This window comes from Danio aesculapii, chromosome 8 (genome assembly GCF_903798145.1).
Source record: "Danio aesculapii chromosome 8, fDanAes4.1, whole genome shotgun sequence".
Classification (NCBI taxonomy): Eukaryota; Metazoa; Chordata; class Actinopteri; order Cypriniformes; family Danionidae; genus Danio; species Danio aesculapii.
The window spans coordinates 31,276,923-31,295,817 of record NC_079442.1 but is presented as its reverse complement, the minus strand read 5'-3'; the positions used below and the strand labels follow the sequence as shown (position 1 = coordinate 31,295,817).

Here is an 18,895-nt window from a genome sequence, read left to right as displayed (position 1 = left end):
ACGACAGGCGATAGAGGGAATATTTTCCATATTAAAAGAAGTTTTGTTCTAACCAACACCTGAAATTTATACTTTATATATGGTTTCTATTACTTGCAGCTGAACAACCGAAAACTGACAATGATCACCTCAGGTAGACCTCATGTGCTTTATTCAGTGTTGAATGCTAGTAATGTGAGTTTGAATGCCATTTTACATGACATTTATTGCTATACTACTGAAAGCAGCAGCAGTTCACCTCAGATCTTGAAAATAAAATAAACCATTTGAAATGGAACTTTAGAACTGTGGAATAATGCAAACCAACACATATCAGTGATTCAGCATGTACATTTAATAATGTTAAAGAGGTTTGTGTATTAATTAGATCAGAGATGCCCAAACTAGGGCCCGCGGGCCAAAGTTGGCCCCATGGTAACCTTTGATTTGGCCCACCATCCAGTCTGAGTGGAGACTAATGGGAAGGTTGGGAGCGAATGCTTTTCGTCATTCAATCGTCATTTCTAATATAACACAGCTTTTTTTGATTGTTTTATTGCTGAGCTATAAAAAAAAGCTAACTAAAATTAAATGTTTCAATTAAATGTTGTAAATTAATTAGATTTTCAAAAATACTGTAAATACTGTCAATCTATGGACAGAGAACAATGGCGGTGCAGCTTGGCTCGTGTATTCGGCATTGAACTCCATTCTGTTATAAAAGGGATTGTTTTTGTTTTTTACTGTTATAAATTTATTATTTAAAATACTGCATTAATTAATAGAAAGCAATGATTTATAGTTATTTTTACATTTTATTGATTATGGCAACTTTAATGTACTGTAAAACAGTTTGGTTTATTTACTTACTCTTTGGCCCACAGCAGCCCTCAATTAAGTTTGCTTTTTGGCCCGTCATAAGAAAAATTTCATTAGAGTGTAGTAAGTGCACTATTCTGTGCTTCTGAGTGACTGTATTTAAATTTCTGTTATGTTTCGTCTAGTGCAAACAGCCAAATCTCTTATCACTGCAAATCTCGTCACGTAGCGTGTTGTTAGGACACAAGGTTACAATGTATCCTGCTCACCTAATGTTTACGTTCGAATATTTATATGATTTGCTAATTAATAACCACCTCATGTGGAACTCTGAATCTGTGTCTCATTTCAGAGTCTGCTGCTGTTCACCAGAGGTCACATTTCAGTCACAGACACACACTTTGAGAGCCTCCCTGACTGAATGAATGAAATATGCAATTTTCCTCCAATGCAATACGGGCTGCTGAAATATAATTGGCTAATATAACTGTCAAATATAACTGGCATTGGGCAGCTTAAATGACCAAAACAAAGACAAACATTCCAGCACGTGATGCACATTTTCAAAGCAAAATATCTGACTTCGGCATTGTTTTTTAGATACAAGAAACAAGTATGTTCACTTAGTATGTTTCTTAAATATCTGCAAACAAATTACAGTATGTTTGTGCTTTAGAAGAGTCCAAAACTTACATACAGCACCATTATATTGTTTCTATTATAGCTTTATCAGTTTGTGTTGCACTATATTTCATAGAGCGCACGATTTTATGTCTTTCTTTTCTTTTTTTCTATTCCTTCAAAACTTGTTTTAACACATTTTAATTTGTTTAATAATATGTTTTATTTGTTGTTTTTTAATTTATTATACTTGTATTTTGTTTCTTTTATTCTTGTTCATGTAAAGCACTTTGTATTATCATTGTGTATGAAATGCACTATATAAATACACCTGCCTTGCCCACATTTCAAATATATTGTCTACTTTTGAAGGCATTTTTCTCAAAAATGTGTTTTTGTTTTGCACTGAGCCATATGTATATTATACATTTTTTAAAAGACCGAAATTCCCATCTGTAAAAACATCTACTGTAATTGTACTGTAAAACGCTGTAAAAAGTGTATAGTTGACTTTACTTTAACAAGGGAGTAAACCCGTTGCTTTTAAAGTGATCAGTTGGCTTTACTTAACAAAAAGGGAGTAAAACCACTACATTAAAATTAAGTAAATTAACTGTGCATGATTACAAAAAAATAAGTTAAGCCAACTAAACAGTTCCAGGATACAGTGGGTTTACTCACGTTTTAAGTCAACTTATTGCTTTTAAGGCAATAGGTTTACTTAATATTTTAATGAACTAATCTTTTTTTAAAGTGTATGAGAAAAATTTTTCATTGGACTTTATCCAATGTTCAGATTAGAAATGTATTCAAATCAGAGCATATTTAATTAAATAATACCAGAATCAACTTGGAAACTTGTAATGCAAAAAACCTTAAGCAATCAACTAGGGAAGTATAGTTCTAAATATTTTTAGCATTTTTTAGCCCTCATTCACCTGTAGGGAATAAATAATGTTTTAGAAAACGTGAAATGCAAAAACAATTAAGCAATCAACTGGGGAAGTGTGGCAATAAATATTTTTAGGAATTTTATTATTGCACTTATTTACCTGCAGGGAATAAATAACATTTTAGAAAACTTGGAATGCAAAAAAAAAACTAGCATTTCTTTATGTAATCAATAAGCTCTGGAAGTATGGTGATAAACATTAGATATTTTTGCCCCTCTTTGCCTGCAGTGTCTTGCTTTAAGGTGCCAGTGGCAGTCGTGTGCCCACAGGAGCTTTGGAGATGCTGATGTCATTTTGCCTGCCGGGGATTCGAGAGTTTGACTGTATTAAAAATGAAGGTCTTTGTGTGTGAGCTCTTCACCCTGCCTGAGGGGTCCCCAGCTCAGGGGACAGGGTTTGAAGAACGTTTGTACTGTCCTTGGCGGTTGAGCTGCCCTTAACAGCAGCTGTTGTTGAAGAAAAGAAAAAAAAAATATGGCTGATTGATCTTCTAGTTGTTATAATTGCCCAAACCTCAGTTTTGATGGGTTGCTGTGTGTCTGATGAGCTTGTTTGCTGTTCAATCATTTTAAACCATTAAGTTCATTACAAGCTCACTAATTAAGTAAATGCCGATGCATTTGTTCCACTGACAAACTACATTTTCATAAGATTAAAAGCAAACAACAAGAAAGCAGGCAGATTTATTTATTTTTTTTAAAGCTGAAGTGTTTGATGTTAAAAATCTTCACATCAACATTAAAGTAGGTTTGTAGGTTAATTTGTCAAGATGATGTGTACATAGTAAGGCACTTCACAAGTGCTGCCGCTGTGATTATAAAATCTGGAAGTCTATTTCACCACTGGTTTCCTCAAGATTCTCCTATGGGTTTTTATAATGGGTTTTAAGGTAAACTGAATTTCACATATATTTGATAAACTACTGCACAGACTCACACTCCAAACATCCAGTACAAGGTGTCTTATCACAAAATAAACATAACTGCTTCAAAATACGTGTTTTCGGTGAAGATAATTTGAAAATCATTTCTATTTATTGTTAGATTATTTGGATACCAACATTCTTCAATATTTCTGTTCTGCTCTATAAAATAAAGTCGAGCAGGTTTGTAACAACATTAGGCTAAATGCATAATAACAAACATTTTGGTGAGCATTCCTTTTATTTATAAGGTCGAAAATATATATTTATAATATAATTATAAGGTCAAAAAAACCTTAATGAGTAAGGGCCTACTCACACTATGCTGTCCGAACCATGCCCAGGCCCATTTCCTGGATCGTTTGAGAAGTGTAAGAGCACTGAATCAGGCTCAGTTGCGCGGTTCATTTGGGCTTTGGCGTGGTACGCTTATGTGTGAGTGCAAAACACGACTAAGCCTGAAACTGAAAGCAAGATGTGACTTTTAAGGGACTGTTTCACATGGATTTATTAATCATTCTTACCGTTCAATGAACGTGAACTGTCGTAGTTTTTTTTTTTTTTTTCGGCGAAATATTTGACTGTGTCACTGCATCCCAAACGACTAAGACAATCTACTGTAACTGAAGAAATCTTTGGCCTGGTTCAAGGAAACTGTACATAGGGTGAGTACGCCCTAAGTCATTACAGGGTTTGATCACCCAAAAAATACAATTCAGTTACAACTACTCACCCTCAAGTCATTCCAAAACCACTGAGACCTTTGTTAATCTTCGCAATGCAAATTAAGATATTATAGATGAAATCTGAGAAATCTCCTATCCTCCATAGACAGTAATGGTCCTGACCAATTTGATTAAAATTACGAGAATACTTTTGGGTGCACATTACACAAAAATAATGACATTATTCAACAGTTTCTTCTCAGTGTCAGTATAGGGTGAGATGCTAGTACACTTGATCACGCTGCTGACATTTACCTCAGATACACCTGTGCTTTGTATTGAACACAGGAAGTGTCTGATATATACATCAGTGCACACCCCTCATGAACATGTGCCAAATACTGACACTAAGAAGAAGAATCTATTATTTGTTGCTATCTTTGCACAAAAGTATTCTCGTAGCTTCATAGTGTTCCATATGCCATTGAATGCATATAGTCTGTTTTGACTGTGTTAAGATCATTGCTGTCTACGGAGAGTTAGGGAGCTCTCAGATTTCATCTAAAATATCCTAATGTGTATACCGAAGATCAAACAAGGTTTGGAACAACATAGTGGTGAGGAATTATTGACATAATTAAAATATTTGGATGAACTAACCCTTTAAGTCATTTAGTCTTGCAGTCATTCATAAATTCATTTGATTAGTTCAAATGGCTGATTCATTCAGGACTGAAGCAAATGGCTCTTTATAAGAACAATTCAATGAATCACTGGTTCAATAAAACAGCTGTGTGTTGATTTGAGGCAGTTAGCAAAATAGGGAAATACAGACAATACTATGTCTAAAATATTAACATATTCAATGAAATCTTGGATACATATCACATATAAACATTGCTTGGAATCAATATCACATACTGCATGCACTCAGTTTAAGACAAAAACAGCCCCACTGTAATTCTGAACTCATTGTGTGTTTAACTTTGCTTACGTTACTTTATAATTATGAGTAATAAGGATATGATATATGGATTTTTTTATGCCCCAATATTTTAAATTCTAAAGACATATCTAAAATTATGTCAAAGCAAAGATTTGTTGCCCTGGATCATGTTTAATAACAACCAAAACATAAGATGCCTCTTTTAATGAAGTGTTGATAGCCCTGATATGCATATACTGTATATTAGCTGTTGTTGCTGTTGATTGATTTCCTGGTAAATGTTAAATGCACAAAAAAAACTCTGCTCTCTGTTACTGTGTCTGATGAGTTTGTCTGCTGTTCAGTCATTTAGACCATTAAATCCATTACAAGCTTGCTAATTATAATGGACATCAACACATTTGTTCCACTGACAAACTACATTTTCATTTTTGTAAGATTCAATTAAGAATTATTTGTGAAGGTGTCTGATGTTAAAAAGCTCTGCACCTGCATGGCAGTGGGTTGCAAGTTATTTCATCAAAAAAGTCTATGTACTGTACTATGGTATTTTAATTGTCTGAGGATCTAACCAGCCCAACAAATCAACCAGTTGTGTGTGTTTGATGTGGAACTATATGCATGACGCCCAATGGAAGATGGATGGAGTGTTTAGGAAATATTATAAGATATTATATTTGAATAATATATTTTATCCTATTTTATAATATTACATTATTTTATGATATTATCATTGTCTGACAGATCGCACTATTATGTCTGTTTTTTCTTTTTCATTCTGTTTTAACATATTTTAATCTGTTTTTATCTTGTTTTAATCTTGTATTTAATAACTTTCATTCTTTGTTGTTTTTATTTTCTTGTTTCTTTTATTCTTTTTTATGTAAAGTACGTTGAATTACCATTGAGTATAAATTGTGCTATATAAATAAACGACTTGCCTATATTTTAATACTAGTCTAACCCTAACCCTAATATATTGTGGTATATTAACCAAACATTCAAAATAGAAACTATGCAACTATTTACTAAAAATATCAAAATATTTAAATCATTTCCATGGTATAATTAAACAACATCAACAAAGCATGTGAGCATGTTGTTCATCAAGTATTTAATTCAATTGACTGACCAATATTTACTTGTATAAAATGACACTGCCTATTGATCAAGATAATATTACAGTATGAATGACTGTGGCCTTTTATATGCTTTGCTGTATGATTTCTGTCTGTCTCATTGATTCCAGTTCCAGTAAGAGAGGTTTGATGTGCAAAAATGCACATCATAAAATGGTGTTTTTATTCATGTTCACTGATTATGAACTCAGAGATGTCGTGGATTTTGATGAATAAATGAATATTATGATCTGATGCAATCAGACAGTAAATGAGACATCATGATTAAGCAAATGTCATTAATCACACATGAAGGGATTAATCAGGGACAAGGCTTTCACACACACACACACGCATGCACGCACACACACACACGCACACACACACACACCTCACTGTGCATCTAAAAGAGTGAAAATTAACAGCTTCTCACTTTCCTGTGAAAAAACTGACGGGTGAACTTTATGACTATGCACATAAACGGGAAGGTGAAAAAGGTGGTGTACGTACGTGAAAATGGTGATGAAGAACTTTCTAATCTGTGGACTTGGGCTTCCAGGTACTTTCAGGTAAACATCCTGTGGTTCTCCTGGAGTCTGAAGTTTCAAAGCACATGAACATTTATTTAAAATGATAATGTTTAATCAGTAAATAATAAGTAATCTTTGATGGATGTACAAATACAAATTGACAAACAAATAAATATTTTATTAAAATTAAACTTAATAAAATTATATAAAGAATAACACATGAAAATATACATAACTATTCTTTGTATGTACTAAAATGTAAATAAAAGTATTGTGTTGAACATATTAATAAGAGTGCTAAACTAGATGAAAGTTTGAAAGAAAATATTTTGGAAAAAAATATGAACAATTATAAATAAATAAATTATGAAAAATAAATAGAATTTATTGGAATAAATTGATTAAATTCTTGAAAATCATGAAAATATGAATTTGATATGAAAAATATATATTTCACATAGGTAATTACTGAAAAATGTAAAAGATACTAGTTTAATCTAGTGGTAAAATAGAGAAATAACAGCATTTTATGAAAAAACAATGATATATTGTTTTATGATATAAGATATATTTCATAATACATATATTTAATAAAGACAGTAGTGTAAAAAAAACATGACACTAAAAATATGAATCTTGAAAATGTAAAAATAATCATAAATAATTATCTGTAACAAGTAACTGTCCACCACTGACTTCACAATGACTCATCACAAAGCATCAAACTCTAATTAACAACTTTTTCTCATTCTGATTGGCTGGCTGCTATTAGGAGTGTGTCGTCATTGGCTCACCAGGCTGGTGGTATGGCAGATGACATTGGGGTCACTGCAGTGCACATGGAGGCTGGCAGATCCATCTGTGAGCAAGTGCAAAAGGAGACAGAGCACAAATGAGGTCTTTAGTTCAGGACTAACAGCAGACACTGAAGCGTGTGTTTGTTTGTGTGTGTGTGTGTGTGTGTGTGTGTGTGTGTGTATGTTTGTAATGAGCAGCACCTGCTGTGTCGTCCCAGGCTGCAGGCAGGCGAATGGCCTTCTTTAAGAAGGTGAGCTCAGGCTGGTAGAAGCGGAAGGTCTGGTCCACCACATGTGGCGTTGGTTCAACATCCACCTGGCAGATCGCCAGAGGCTTTCTGTCCTCACCACGAAACAACACCTGGAAGACAAGCACAACAAGCTCTGAATGGCCTGCCAAAATGGGAGAAGCAAAACTATTGACATAACTGGAAAATACAGCAGTATTCTGTATTCACAGTGAGATGAACTCATATATACTGATCACATTAGCGACATAATGGATTATCGCTGCCTATTAAGTTGACTTGTCAAATAGTTTGTGAAAACAAAATTGCAAGGGCAACAATCTACTCGTAATAGATATCTATGGCATATCGTATCCTGGACGGTTTAAAATCTGATATTTTCATTTTTAATGAATATTTGAAATTTGTTCATAATTTACAAATTTTACAAATTGACCAAACGGAATCAACATGTAACCAATTAAAGATTAATAACAACACTATTTCCATTCGTAAGACTGCTTCTAGCTTGTTTTTTTTTCAGTATTAGCAATATCTATATTACTGAACAGATCTGAATCAAAACTGAATTGATTTACGTCAGAGGAGGACACTTTCGGCTAAATCTGTTTAATAATCAATGACTTTTGTAATATTGACACTGAACTAAATCAACATCTAGCAGACTTGAGCTGAAAAACAACACTTGCGTTCTGCAGAGCTGAATTAGTCTTTATAATAGCTACATTTTGGAATATCAACATTGCAATTAAATTGAACTGAATCAACATTGAACGGATTTAAGCTGAACAAATAAACATTTGTTTTTGGCTGAATTTCAAGTATATAATTGAGTATCACAATTATCAAATTTTGTTTTCATCATCGACGCTCATTAAACTAAGTTGAATCAACATTGAATGTTATCTGTATAACTAAAGTATTGCTTTATGTAGTTTTAGCGTACAGCTTTTTAGCTGAATTCAATTCATAATGGACCAGTTCTATTATATCATCACTTATTGAAATGAACTGAATCAACATTCATCTTCAGCAGGACTAAAACCCTTTTCTTTTTCAGGGCTGTTTTTTTCTGAATTAACAAAACTATTCTCTACTATTCAAATGCTTTTTGTCTTAATTTCATAATTTAATTGTGTGATAATCAACCCAGACTGAACTGAAATGAATCAACACTTTGCTCACTATTGTCTTTTCTACAGCTTCCCTAATCCCTACAGCTGATTACGTTTCACAACTGACAAACTTTACTACATCACATGCTTATTGAACTCATCTGAATCAACATTGAACTGACCTGAGCTTAATAACAACACTTTTGCATTCTGAATTCATTTCATAGTTGGTTTTTCACAGTATTGAAGTATGATTGTCCAGTCTGGTCTTCTCAGCAGAGACACTCAATGTCAACCAATAAATGACAGCACTATCTGAAATCATTTCACATTGACTATATGTAGTGCTCTATGAAGTATCGTGAGTCATCTCCAATCTAAGAGAGTAACCTCTTTCTGTCTCTCTCTTGCGTCAGATACAGTCGATTCACAGCCTAAGACAAGCCATTGACACTCCTCTGGAGGTGATGTCAGTTTGTGCACAGCAATGCTTGACCCAAACTGACCTAAAAATGATACAAGAGCTGTGTGTGTGTCAGCAATACTGCAAGGCATCAGTCTCTCTCTGGGCTACATATGGCAGAAAGAGCCCAAAGGCACAATCAAGCACAGTGCCATAGAACTGCACACAGAGACTCCTACACGGCTTAACCATCTGATCGAGACTGCATGGGCTATCACAAATTTTCACTGCCTAGGTGGAATATGCATAAACTGAAGACATATGTCAAAATGAAGGGTTAGGGTGCTTTCACATTTGTAGTTTGGTTCATTTGGTCCAGACCAAGGGAAACAAATGATACATTGTAGCATATTTCTGACGTTTTTGGGTCCTTTTCACACCACATTGATTGCTTTGGTCTGAACCAGTTAAAAAGAACCAAAATGCAGTCATGTGACAAAATCCACATCACTCATTGGCCGGATGTTTTTGACCGTATTTCCTAAACTGCTTTTCAATTGGTCAGAATTAACGTGCAGGAAAATGCCAATGGAACTACCGCAGATAAACAAACTGGCAGACACAAAATGTGGCTTTTACTATGGAGGGACGGCTGATTGTATCCCTGGTCATAGTATACTATATAGTTTGTATACATCACTTTAGACAAACTATACATGTCGAGAATGAAGCGCAGCTGGGGCTGCAAAACAATGTTTTAATGTACTGCAAACGGGGAAGGTGTATCGCAACCCACTTCAGGAGAAGGCCTGAATTAATTTAGTTAAACTGTGACATGGTCATCTTCCGGAAATATTACCGACAATCCATCAGGTAATGTTTTTCTCTCTTGTTTTAAAATTGTTGGTAAAGCGCTGTCAACAAATACTTTTCCTCCAAATCCCATAATCAGACTACAGCACTAGATTAGCCCAAAAAGGCACAGTACTTTTTGCGGTTGGGTCTGTTCTAGTTGGGATCATGTTCTCACCATAAACTAAGCGCTCCGGGGTTCGTTTGAAAGTGTACCGAGACCACCTCTTTAAAGAGGTCTTGGTACACTTTTTTGGTCTGATTTGGTGCACACTCGAATGAGATTGCAACATTCACACCTGCCCAAACAAACCGCACCAAGGGGAAAACGAACTCGTGCGATTAATTTAATATAATATAATATAATATATAATTCAACAATACTTCTATTATTAATTATAATGTGACTGTTATGATCACCAGCTAGCTAGGCTTTACAGATCACTGCAAAACATGCATTATCACCCGGACTACAACTCTGCCACAATATGAACTACAACTCCCAGAAGTCTTGCACTCAACACTCCTGCCACAGCTGACAATCATTCAGACACTGACACACACACACACACACACACACAGCTGAAGCTCATGATTGACTCATTACTTGGACTATTTATATACCTCACATTCTCACACTTTGCTGAGTCTTGTTTATTTCCTGTAGCATTACGAACATAATTTGCCTGTGACCCTGACTACACTTGTTTCTGTTTCTGTTCGACCATTGCCTGCCTGACTAAGCTATTAGTTAACTGCGTTTGGTCCCTCAAACTCCGACTTTGTCACTTTTAATTAACAGCGATTAAAAAAAAAAAACAAACATAATTTAATAATAAACATAATTCAAATAAAGTTCAAATAAATGCTGTTCTTTTGCTTGAACTAACTCAGCATATTAAAATGATTTCCGAATTTGAAACACAATTTTGAACACAATTTTAAAACAATGTTATGTCAGTACTATTGAGAAACTTTTGTAGTCAAATTTAATACTTTTAATTAGTTTTCATTTGTATATTTTCATTTTTTTTCATTCTGAGTTTTATTTATCATGTGTTTTGTCGATATTATTTTTATACCATCCATCTCTGACTTTAGTTTAAGTTTAAACTATAATAACCTTGTGTTGCATGTTTGTATGTTTTTTATTTTAAAAATGTGATTAAAAACATTTTAAAAATGTGGATTTGCAAATTACTATATTTATTTGAGTGTCTAAAATGATTTAAAGGGCACATAAAAATCACAGTTAGAACAAATTTAAGAATAATAGGACATTCGTCTGCACCTGTGAATCTGTGTGGACCTGCAGATTATGAAAAATGAATGAATAGCAACAGGCCAGTTGATCAATGTTTCTCATTAACAGACTTATGAATATAAAACACTGAAATTAATCAGTTCTAACATTAACGGCAGGCTCCAATGAAATGCATTTCTTCCAGTCAAATCTCAAACACAGATTTAAAAGGTTAAACTTATAGATGGCGCAACTCAATGTGATCAAGAATTGATCAGCTCAGTCTTTTAGCTGAAAAGGTTTCTCTATGAAAACCGTTTGAAGAGTTCGATATTAACATAATCGAGTAGGCAGGTGCTTTACAGTACTTGCCTAAAAATACGCACAGCAGCACAAAAATACCCAACATCAGTTTGGCTCTTGCATCAGTTTTAGTCATGTTTCCCTTTGTCGGCCACTTCTCCAACTCTAAATCTACTAATCAGGTGGTATAGAAAGAGTCTGAGTTTCTGTGTGTGCTCAGCAGTACAGCGAGTGCTAAGCTCTTACCTTGATGGATTTGGCTTGGATTGTATTGGACAGATGTTTCTGAGCCATCTGTGGACTTCTTGAAATCTTTAAGCTTTTTGAGTCCTGCAATATGACAGGAGAGTCATTCATTATAAACAGTGCGGCATTCAGGAGGAGAAGCAATCCCATTGAAATAATGTCATTAAGGGATGGGAAAACATTGTTTGGACAGGTCTGTTCATGAGGCTGTTTTTAATCCATTTCATTATTGCTGATGCTTCAAGTCATTTTAACCTCCCTCCTTCACTTCTGGGCGCCTGTTATAGTACAGACTATAAACAAACCCAAATCCAATTAAAGCGGAAACATGTGAACTAATCCAAGTCTCATCAGTGGGAAAAGGAAATGAGGAAACAAATGCAGTTTCTCAGAGGTGACACATCATTCATGGTTGAATTACACTGTACTGGAGCACACAAAAGCAATACAACAGTCCACATTTTCTCCTGATGATGTTGTTTTCAGCATCAGCAGATTAGTGGACAGTTTAGAGTTTGTGTTGTCCATTGTTCTGATGAGAAGATTCACTCCAGTCGTAGCCTGTCCAGACATTTATGTCTGCTGTGGGCTGTTTTGTATAAGGGTCCCTACAAAATGTAACAAGCTAAAAGTACTTTTGAATTAACTTTTTAATAACAACTTATATGAAATGTAAGATGATTTTTGTAAGAATTATTTTTTTCAACTGATCCTGATACAGATTTTTACTTGGTCTGCTATAATTTTCTCTGGCTCCAACAAAAAAAAAAAGCCACAAATTTGAAACAATGTGGCAAAAGAAGCCACATATAGCTGTGCAGATTTGCTTTTTATTCACATAACTTTTCTTTAAAAACATTTGACATTTAAAAAAAAAAAAAGATTGACATGCTCAGGAATAGGTGAACTAAGTCCACTGATTCTTACTAGGATTTGCTAAAATCCAAACAAACAGTGTTTTGCTTCATTTGTTAAATGACCTGAACAGGCCAGTTTTCATGTCAGACACCATATATTTTATTTTTTACCTCACAAATTGACTAGCTTTGGAAAACTTTGGTGGTCTCTCCAATGATAGTAAACGTCATTGGGTATGTCAGACTTAACTGTGTGTGTGTGTGTGTGTGTGTGTGTGTGTGTGTGTGTGTGTGTGCGTGCGTGCGTGCGTGCGTGCGTGTGTGGTAATGTGATCAACATATTTAATCTATCAAATTTAATTCAAAGTTTTTAAAGATTTTTAAGGCCTTTAAGAGAAAAAAATACATTTAAGACTTTAAGGACCCACAGCCATCCTGAAGGAAGAAAGAAAGAAAGAAAGAAAGAAAGAAAGAAAGAAAGAAAGAAAGAAAGAAAGAAAGAAAGAAAGAAAGAAAGAAAGAAAGAAAGAAAGAAAGAATAAATAAATGAATGCCATTTACACAAAGGGCCCTATCATACACCCGGTGAAATGCGGGGCTTTTTCAGTTTATTCATAACAATTTGCTTTTGTATAATGTTATCATTATTAGCAGTATTATTTATTATATGCATATTTATATTTGTTTTATTAAAAACAAGCTTAGATTTGCCCATCTGTGAAGTTTTAGACCATATGGGGCATAGCATGTGTATTTGGATATAACTCAGTTTTTTTAACACACTTCGTTATTACTGTTCATTTATTTGTTTGCTGGAAATTAGAACTGAATTTAGAAATAGTTTTGAAACAAATTTTTGAACTTAACAAACTAAATTAATTATTTATAGGCTAATGGATGTCTGTGCATACAACATGTTTCCCTATCCACAAGAGTGAAAGCGAAATTAAATAATGAGGAGGCTCATCTCTCATTCTCGTGCTGTAGATGCTCTGTTTAACTGTTTTCTCTCTAATGAAGTGTTTAGTTTTACCACTTACAAAGTCGCCATGTAAATTGCAAATGCGCTATGGCGCGACGCTACTGATTCTTAAAGGGAATAGGAGATGAGACTCGGATTGGTTTATTCTCAAAACACACCTATAACTCTATAAGAGAATAAGCTCAACCCTGTTAGACCATGCGCCACGGCGCAAAGGGAATTTTTCTGTCCTTAAATTAGCAAAAGTGGATTCCGACACGCTCTGCACTTTGCGCATGGATCATCAAAAGAGAGCCCAAAGTATTTTTGCTAAAACATTTTAATTTGTTGTTCATAATTATAGAAATCACAACTATTTATATTTAATATTGTATATTCAACTAGTTTTGAATGGTCAATATTAATAATAGCTTTCAATTTAAATTTATTTAAGTAAATAAAATGTTGTGTGTGGTTACGTGATCAACATATTTAAGACCAATCAAATCTGAATTCAAGGCTTTTTAAGATTTTTATTGATTATTTTTCTGAAGAAAAAATCAGCTTAAGACCTTTTAAGGATCTGCACCACCTTGTACATCATAAAAGAAAAAGAAAGAAAGAAAGAAAGAAAGAAAGAAAGAAAGAAAGAAAGAAAGAAAGAAAGAAAGAAAGAAAGAAAGAAAGAAGTTACTCTGCAATCCTGAGTTTGTTCAACTCCTTTACTACACATTTTAGGTTGAAAGTGACTTTTAAAAATGCAAAAACAAATAAACAACAGAACACTAAACATATACTGTATCTTCAAGATTAGATTTACCTGAAGAAGAAAGCTGTGACCACAAACAAAGGTCTGGTACTTGAAGGGAACATAAACGCTTTCTTTTGGCCGCAGGTAAACTTGAGGAGTCATTGTTTTCTCCGTCAGGTGAAACATCTCCTCCTCTAGAGGAGTCAGAGTCTTCGTCAACTCCTTAAAATATCTCCACTCTTCGCTCTTCACCAGTACACTGAGGGATAAAGAGATGAAAAACAGAGAGGAAAAGAAAAGAACAGCTTGAGGACTTTCTTTGCCTTGCCAGCAGTATTTTATTGGCAATGGAAAAAGAGCGTATTTGAGTATGCATGATACAGTCGAACATAAGCCCTCGCACAACTCAAACTCCTTGGAGGCTACGCTTTAAAGATAACACACACTGGCTGTGAAATATTACTTTCTGTTTCATAGAGACAAATTTCATGCACAAATATATGAAGGAAAAGGGCATTTGAAACATCAAAAGCAGCACCTCCGGGCCCCGAGAAGGGATCATTCTCCATAAATGGAAAAAAATATGAATTTCGAGGTGTAAAAAGTCTTTTGTACTGCATGCGTTACAGTAGATGTGAAACCAAGTCTCGGAAAATTCGATCACATTCTTTCTTTAATAACACACAGAGCCGGGCAGGTGGAACAAAGTGAAGTGTACTTATGTGAACAAAAGCGGAGCCCATTTCCCTTTTCTTTCATATAGACTCACATATGTATGGAGCTCTTTTAAATGGGTAATGGAGAGCGCAGATTAAAAGAATGATAAAGAGAGAAAAAAAAGGAAATTAAAATGTTATCAGGGCTAAATAGCAAATAGAATTTGGCAGACTTTTCTTATATTAAAATATAAGAGATAGCTCAGTCTAGCCATAAAAAGGTAGACAAACAAACAAGCCCTTTGATGAGTTTAAATATTAATTTCTAAATGTTTGGCTTATATTATTTCATGTTTCTCTCTCTCTTTTCATGATTGCTCAGAGCTATCGTTAAAGAAACGCATCTATGAAATGTCTTTATTTCCTTTTTTGTACCCAAAATATTCTTTTCTGGAATACATTTCTCATTTTCTGCATTTCTTGTTTCTTCCTTTTTTATTATTAAACTGTAAAACCCAAAAAGTTAAGGTAACTCAAAACATTTGAGTAAACCAATTTAAGTTCAACCATTTAAGTTCAAAAATGAATCCTTATGAGTACTGTGAACTTAATCCATTTGAGTACACGAAGCAATTTGAGCAGTAAAACCCAATAAATGAAGAGGACTTAAACCAGTTGAGTGCTGTAAAACCCAATAAGTTAAGGCAACTCAAACCGTTTGAGGAAACCGATTGCTACAAACTTTTTTAGTTAAAAACTAATCTATATGAGTACTGTGAACTTACTCTATTTAAGTTGAAGTAATGAGGTATTTCATTAACACATTCAACACTGAGTTCAAAACTCTTTTCAAATGAGTAGAATTAACTTTCAGTCAATTTTAAGTTAACTAGACTCATTTCATTTGATAAAGTTGACTGTTGAGTTTTACAGTGTATTACTGTGACATTCCACATTATAATTCCATTTGTATGGCATGATTGGGTGATCCTGTCTACATTTACTACATCACAGAAATCATTTGGTGGAGAGATTCATTTAGCAATATGCTGGCTTCAATATTAACTAATTCATGCCCATGAACGCAATAAAATGTATACTATTGTTCAAAAGTTTGGGTTTGGTAAGATTCATTAATTAATTTTCCTTTGGCTTATGGCGAGTTCAGACTGCACGATTTTCAAAGTAGTCATGTCACAGATGGGGCGACAGAGGGTTTCAGACTTTAGAATAGGAAGAATCGCAGACAACTTTATCTTGGTCTGTAAACTACGTCTCACAACCAAAAACACATAAGAAGTGACATGGAAACAATGCACGGCAATGGTGTATTTCTTGTGTTATTAACTACATAATGAGAAAGAAGCCTTTTATGATGTACTTATGAAAATGTACTTATTTGGCTCACCTGGCCTTTGAAGAGAATTAGCAATTTCTTCTCAACTTTTTTCTTTTTTGACCCAGTTGTGACATTGCTCAGATGACACGTCAAACAGACACGGGTGCTCCTGCCAAATTTCCACTAGTTTTTTCCTCCACTTTTTGGGTCCAAATAGACTGTTGACTTCTCCCCCATCCTCCTGCTGGCCTGCAGATACTCATACTAGTGTATGCTGCTCTATGGCTGTAGGTGATCGCGGATGTTATATTCAGTCAGAACACATTTTACATGTAATGATTTGAAACGCTGACATGCCAAGATATTTAGCATGCCAAATATCTCTCTTGGCGATTCTCTCAGATCGCGTCATTGATAATTCATAGTGTGTTATTGTTACTCACGTGAACGAGCATCAAATTACCTGTGATTTCAATTTCTCAAAACCTATTGGTGAGTAAAAATCATGACTAAAATCATGCAGTCTGAACCAGGCATTAGTCCCTTCATTCATCAGGGGTCACCAGTTTGATAAGATTGAAAAAAAAAACAAGTTTCATGGTTGTATTCCCTTTTTTAAATCTGTAAAGTATTGTTATAGTCTTAAACCATTTTTTGCTTTAATATATTTTAATGATATAATTGAATTTCATTTATTGAGTTAAAAAAATCCTGTTCGTTACTTCAGTGCTCAGTTTCATGTGATCCTTCTTTTAACCAGATTTAGTGCTTATTAAAATACCTTATTCCCAGAGATGTGTTACTTAATACATCTGTGAATATGAAGAATTTGTGTCACCAAAGCTAATAAGAACAGTATTATACATGTCATTACAGTCCCTTTTGATCAGTTTAATATGTCCTTGCTGAATAAAAGCATCAGTTCAATAAATAAGTAAATCAAAACAAAAACATTCTGACTCCAAACTTTGGGTATTTTGTTCTTATGTTCTTTGTGTTAGTCTATTAAAGTATAGTCTATTAAAATGCTGGCAATACTGTATGCAGAATAGGCATGGGCCGGTATAAGATTCTGTCAGTAGGATAGCGTTTGATAAAAATATTACTGCTTCACGGTATTGTGATTACTGCTCTAAAATATATTCTTTTTAAATATCTGGGTGAACGACAAAATCTTTTTTCCCCTTTGAACACGATAAATTTTATTTTGAGAAACATTTCAAATGTTTTTGAACGGTAAATAATTCAATGAATCTTTGATTTCTGCTGTCTTCATTTGTTTTAAAAACACAGATTTCTTTACAATTTAAAACAGCATCATTGATATCTTTTCTGATGGAGATACTGTTGTCTTAAAAAAGCAAAAAAAAACCTAAAAGTCGGCACTAATAACCTAGTGGTTAGTGCGTCGACACATAGCACCGAGGTGCTCACGGCGACCCGAGTTCGATTCCCAGCTCGGTTCTGTGCTGACCCTTCCCCAACTTTGCTCCCCATACTTTCTTGTCCCAAAATCTCCACTTTCCTATCACAATAAAGGTGAATAACCCCTAAAATAATAAAATAAAATAAAAACAAATGAAAAATTTCACATATACCATAGGAACGGTATAGCAAAAAGTTTTGGCAGATTTAAAACCTTGACTTTTCCAAACCGCGGTATACCTTAAAAATGGCAATCGTTCCATGCCTAATGCAGAACATTTATTCCCATAAACATTTTAAATGTAAAGGAAAGAAGAAAAAATCAATTGAAGACTGGAAAAAGATTACAAGCTTCAGGACTTGACCTGTAAGGATAAACTGAATTAGGCAGCAAGAATGGTGCTCCTATGTTAAACTCTGTCATATCCTTTAACCTGTGGCTCTGCTGCTTTAGCTTGTCCATATATAATGTGCGAGTACAGCTGAGTATTAATGCCTTCAGTAAAAGTAAGAGAGAAAAGGTGACTCTATAAGGTTTGCTTTGTGGCATACATCGGTTATACAAACAGGTCTGAAACATCCTTTGCACTGAGAGAGAGGAGCATCAATTCAACACAAATATACAAATGCAAACTTCAGATCTCAGGTATTTGTTTCCCTGGCACAGTTCTGTGTATACACAAGCACTTTGGATTTGCACAAAGACAAACACATGGCTGCAGTTACTGCCATGACACATCACAAAGTGCGTCGGGTTTTTGCCTCAACACAATGAAAAGCTGGCAAGACAAACTTCACGCAAATGTATTTTACAGAGAGATGTTTGGGGATATTTGGCCAGGTACACACTGTACTGTAGCTAAATCCGGTTGTCAATTCACCTTTTATTGCTTAATTCTGTATGCATAGAGTTCGGTAATTTACAGGAGCGACAACCAAATTAACACCTGAAAATACAAGTCCAAAAATGTACTTAATGTATACATAGACACTGCTGGCACTATTTAGATGAAATGAATTCTAGAAGCAGTACAATAACGTTCATTTCTTTTCACACAATTTATGATTATTGGGCAGATTATCCATTAGTGAAGACTCATTTCTACAAGGCCAGTACAAAAAGCATTTTAACATAATAAAAACTTG

General features: G+C 34.4%; 1 protein-coding gene across 1 annotated transcript in view; it reads right to left on the bottom strand.

The window, feature by feature from the left end:
- The window catches only part of LOC130233593 (nephrocystin-4-like), a 301,343-nt gene that overhangs the window by 9,570 nt on the left and 272,878 nt on the right, over positions 1–18,895 (bottom strand). The window contains exons 21-25 of the mRNA XM_056463720.1: positions 14,399–14,588; positions 11,761–11,844; positions 7,552–7,711; positions 7,348–7,412; positions 6,534–6,619 (exon numbers count right to left, since the gene is read on the bottom strand). Coding sequence (XP_056319695.1) covers positions 6,534–6,619; positions 7,348–7,412; positions 7,552–7,711; positions 11,761–11,844; positions 14,399–14,588 — 585 coding nt within the window. The remainder of the gene's footprint in view (positions 1–6,533; positions 6,620–7,347; positions 7,413–7,551; positions 7,712–11,760; positions 11,845–14,398; positions 14,589–18,895) is intronic.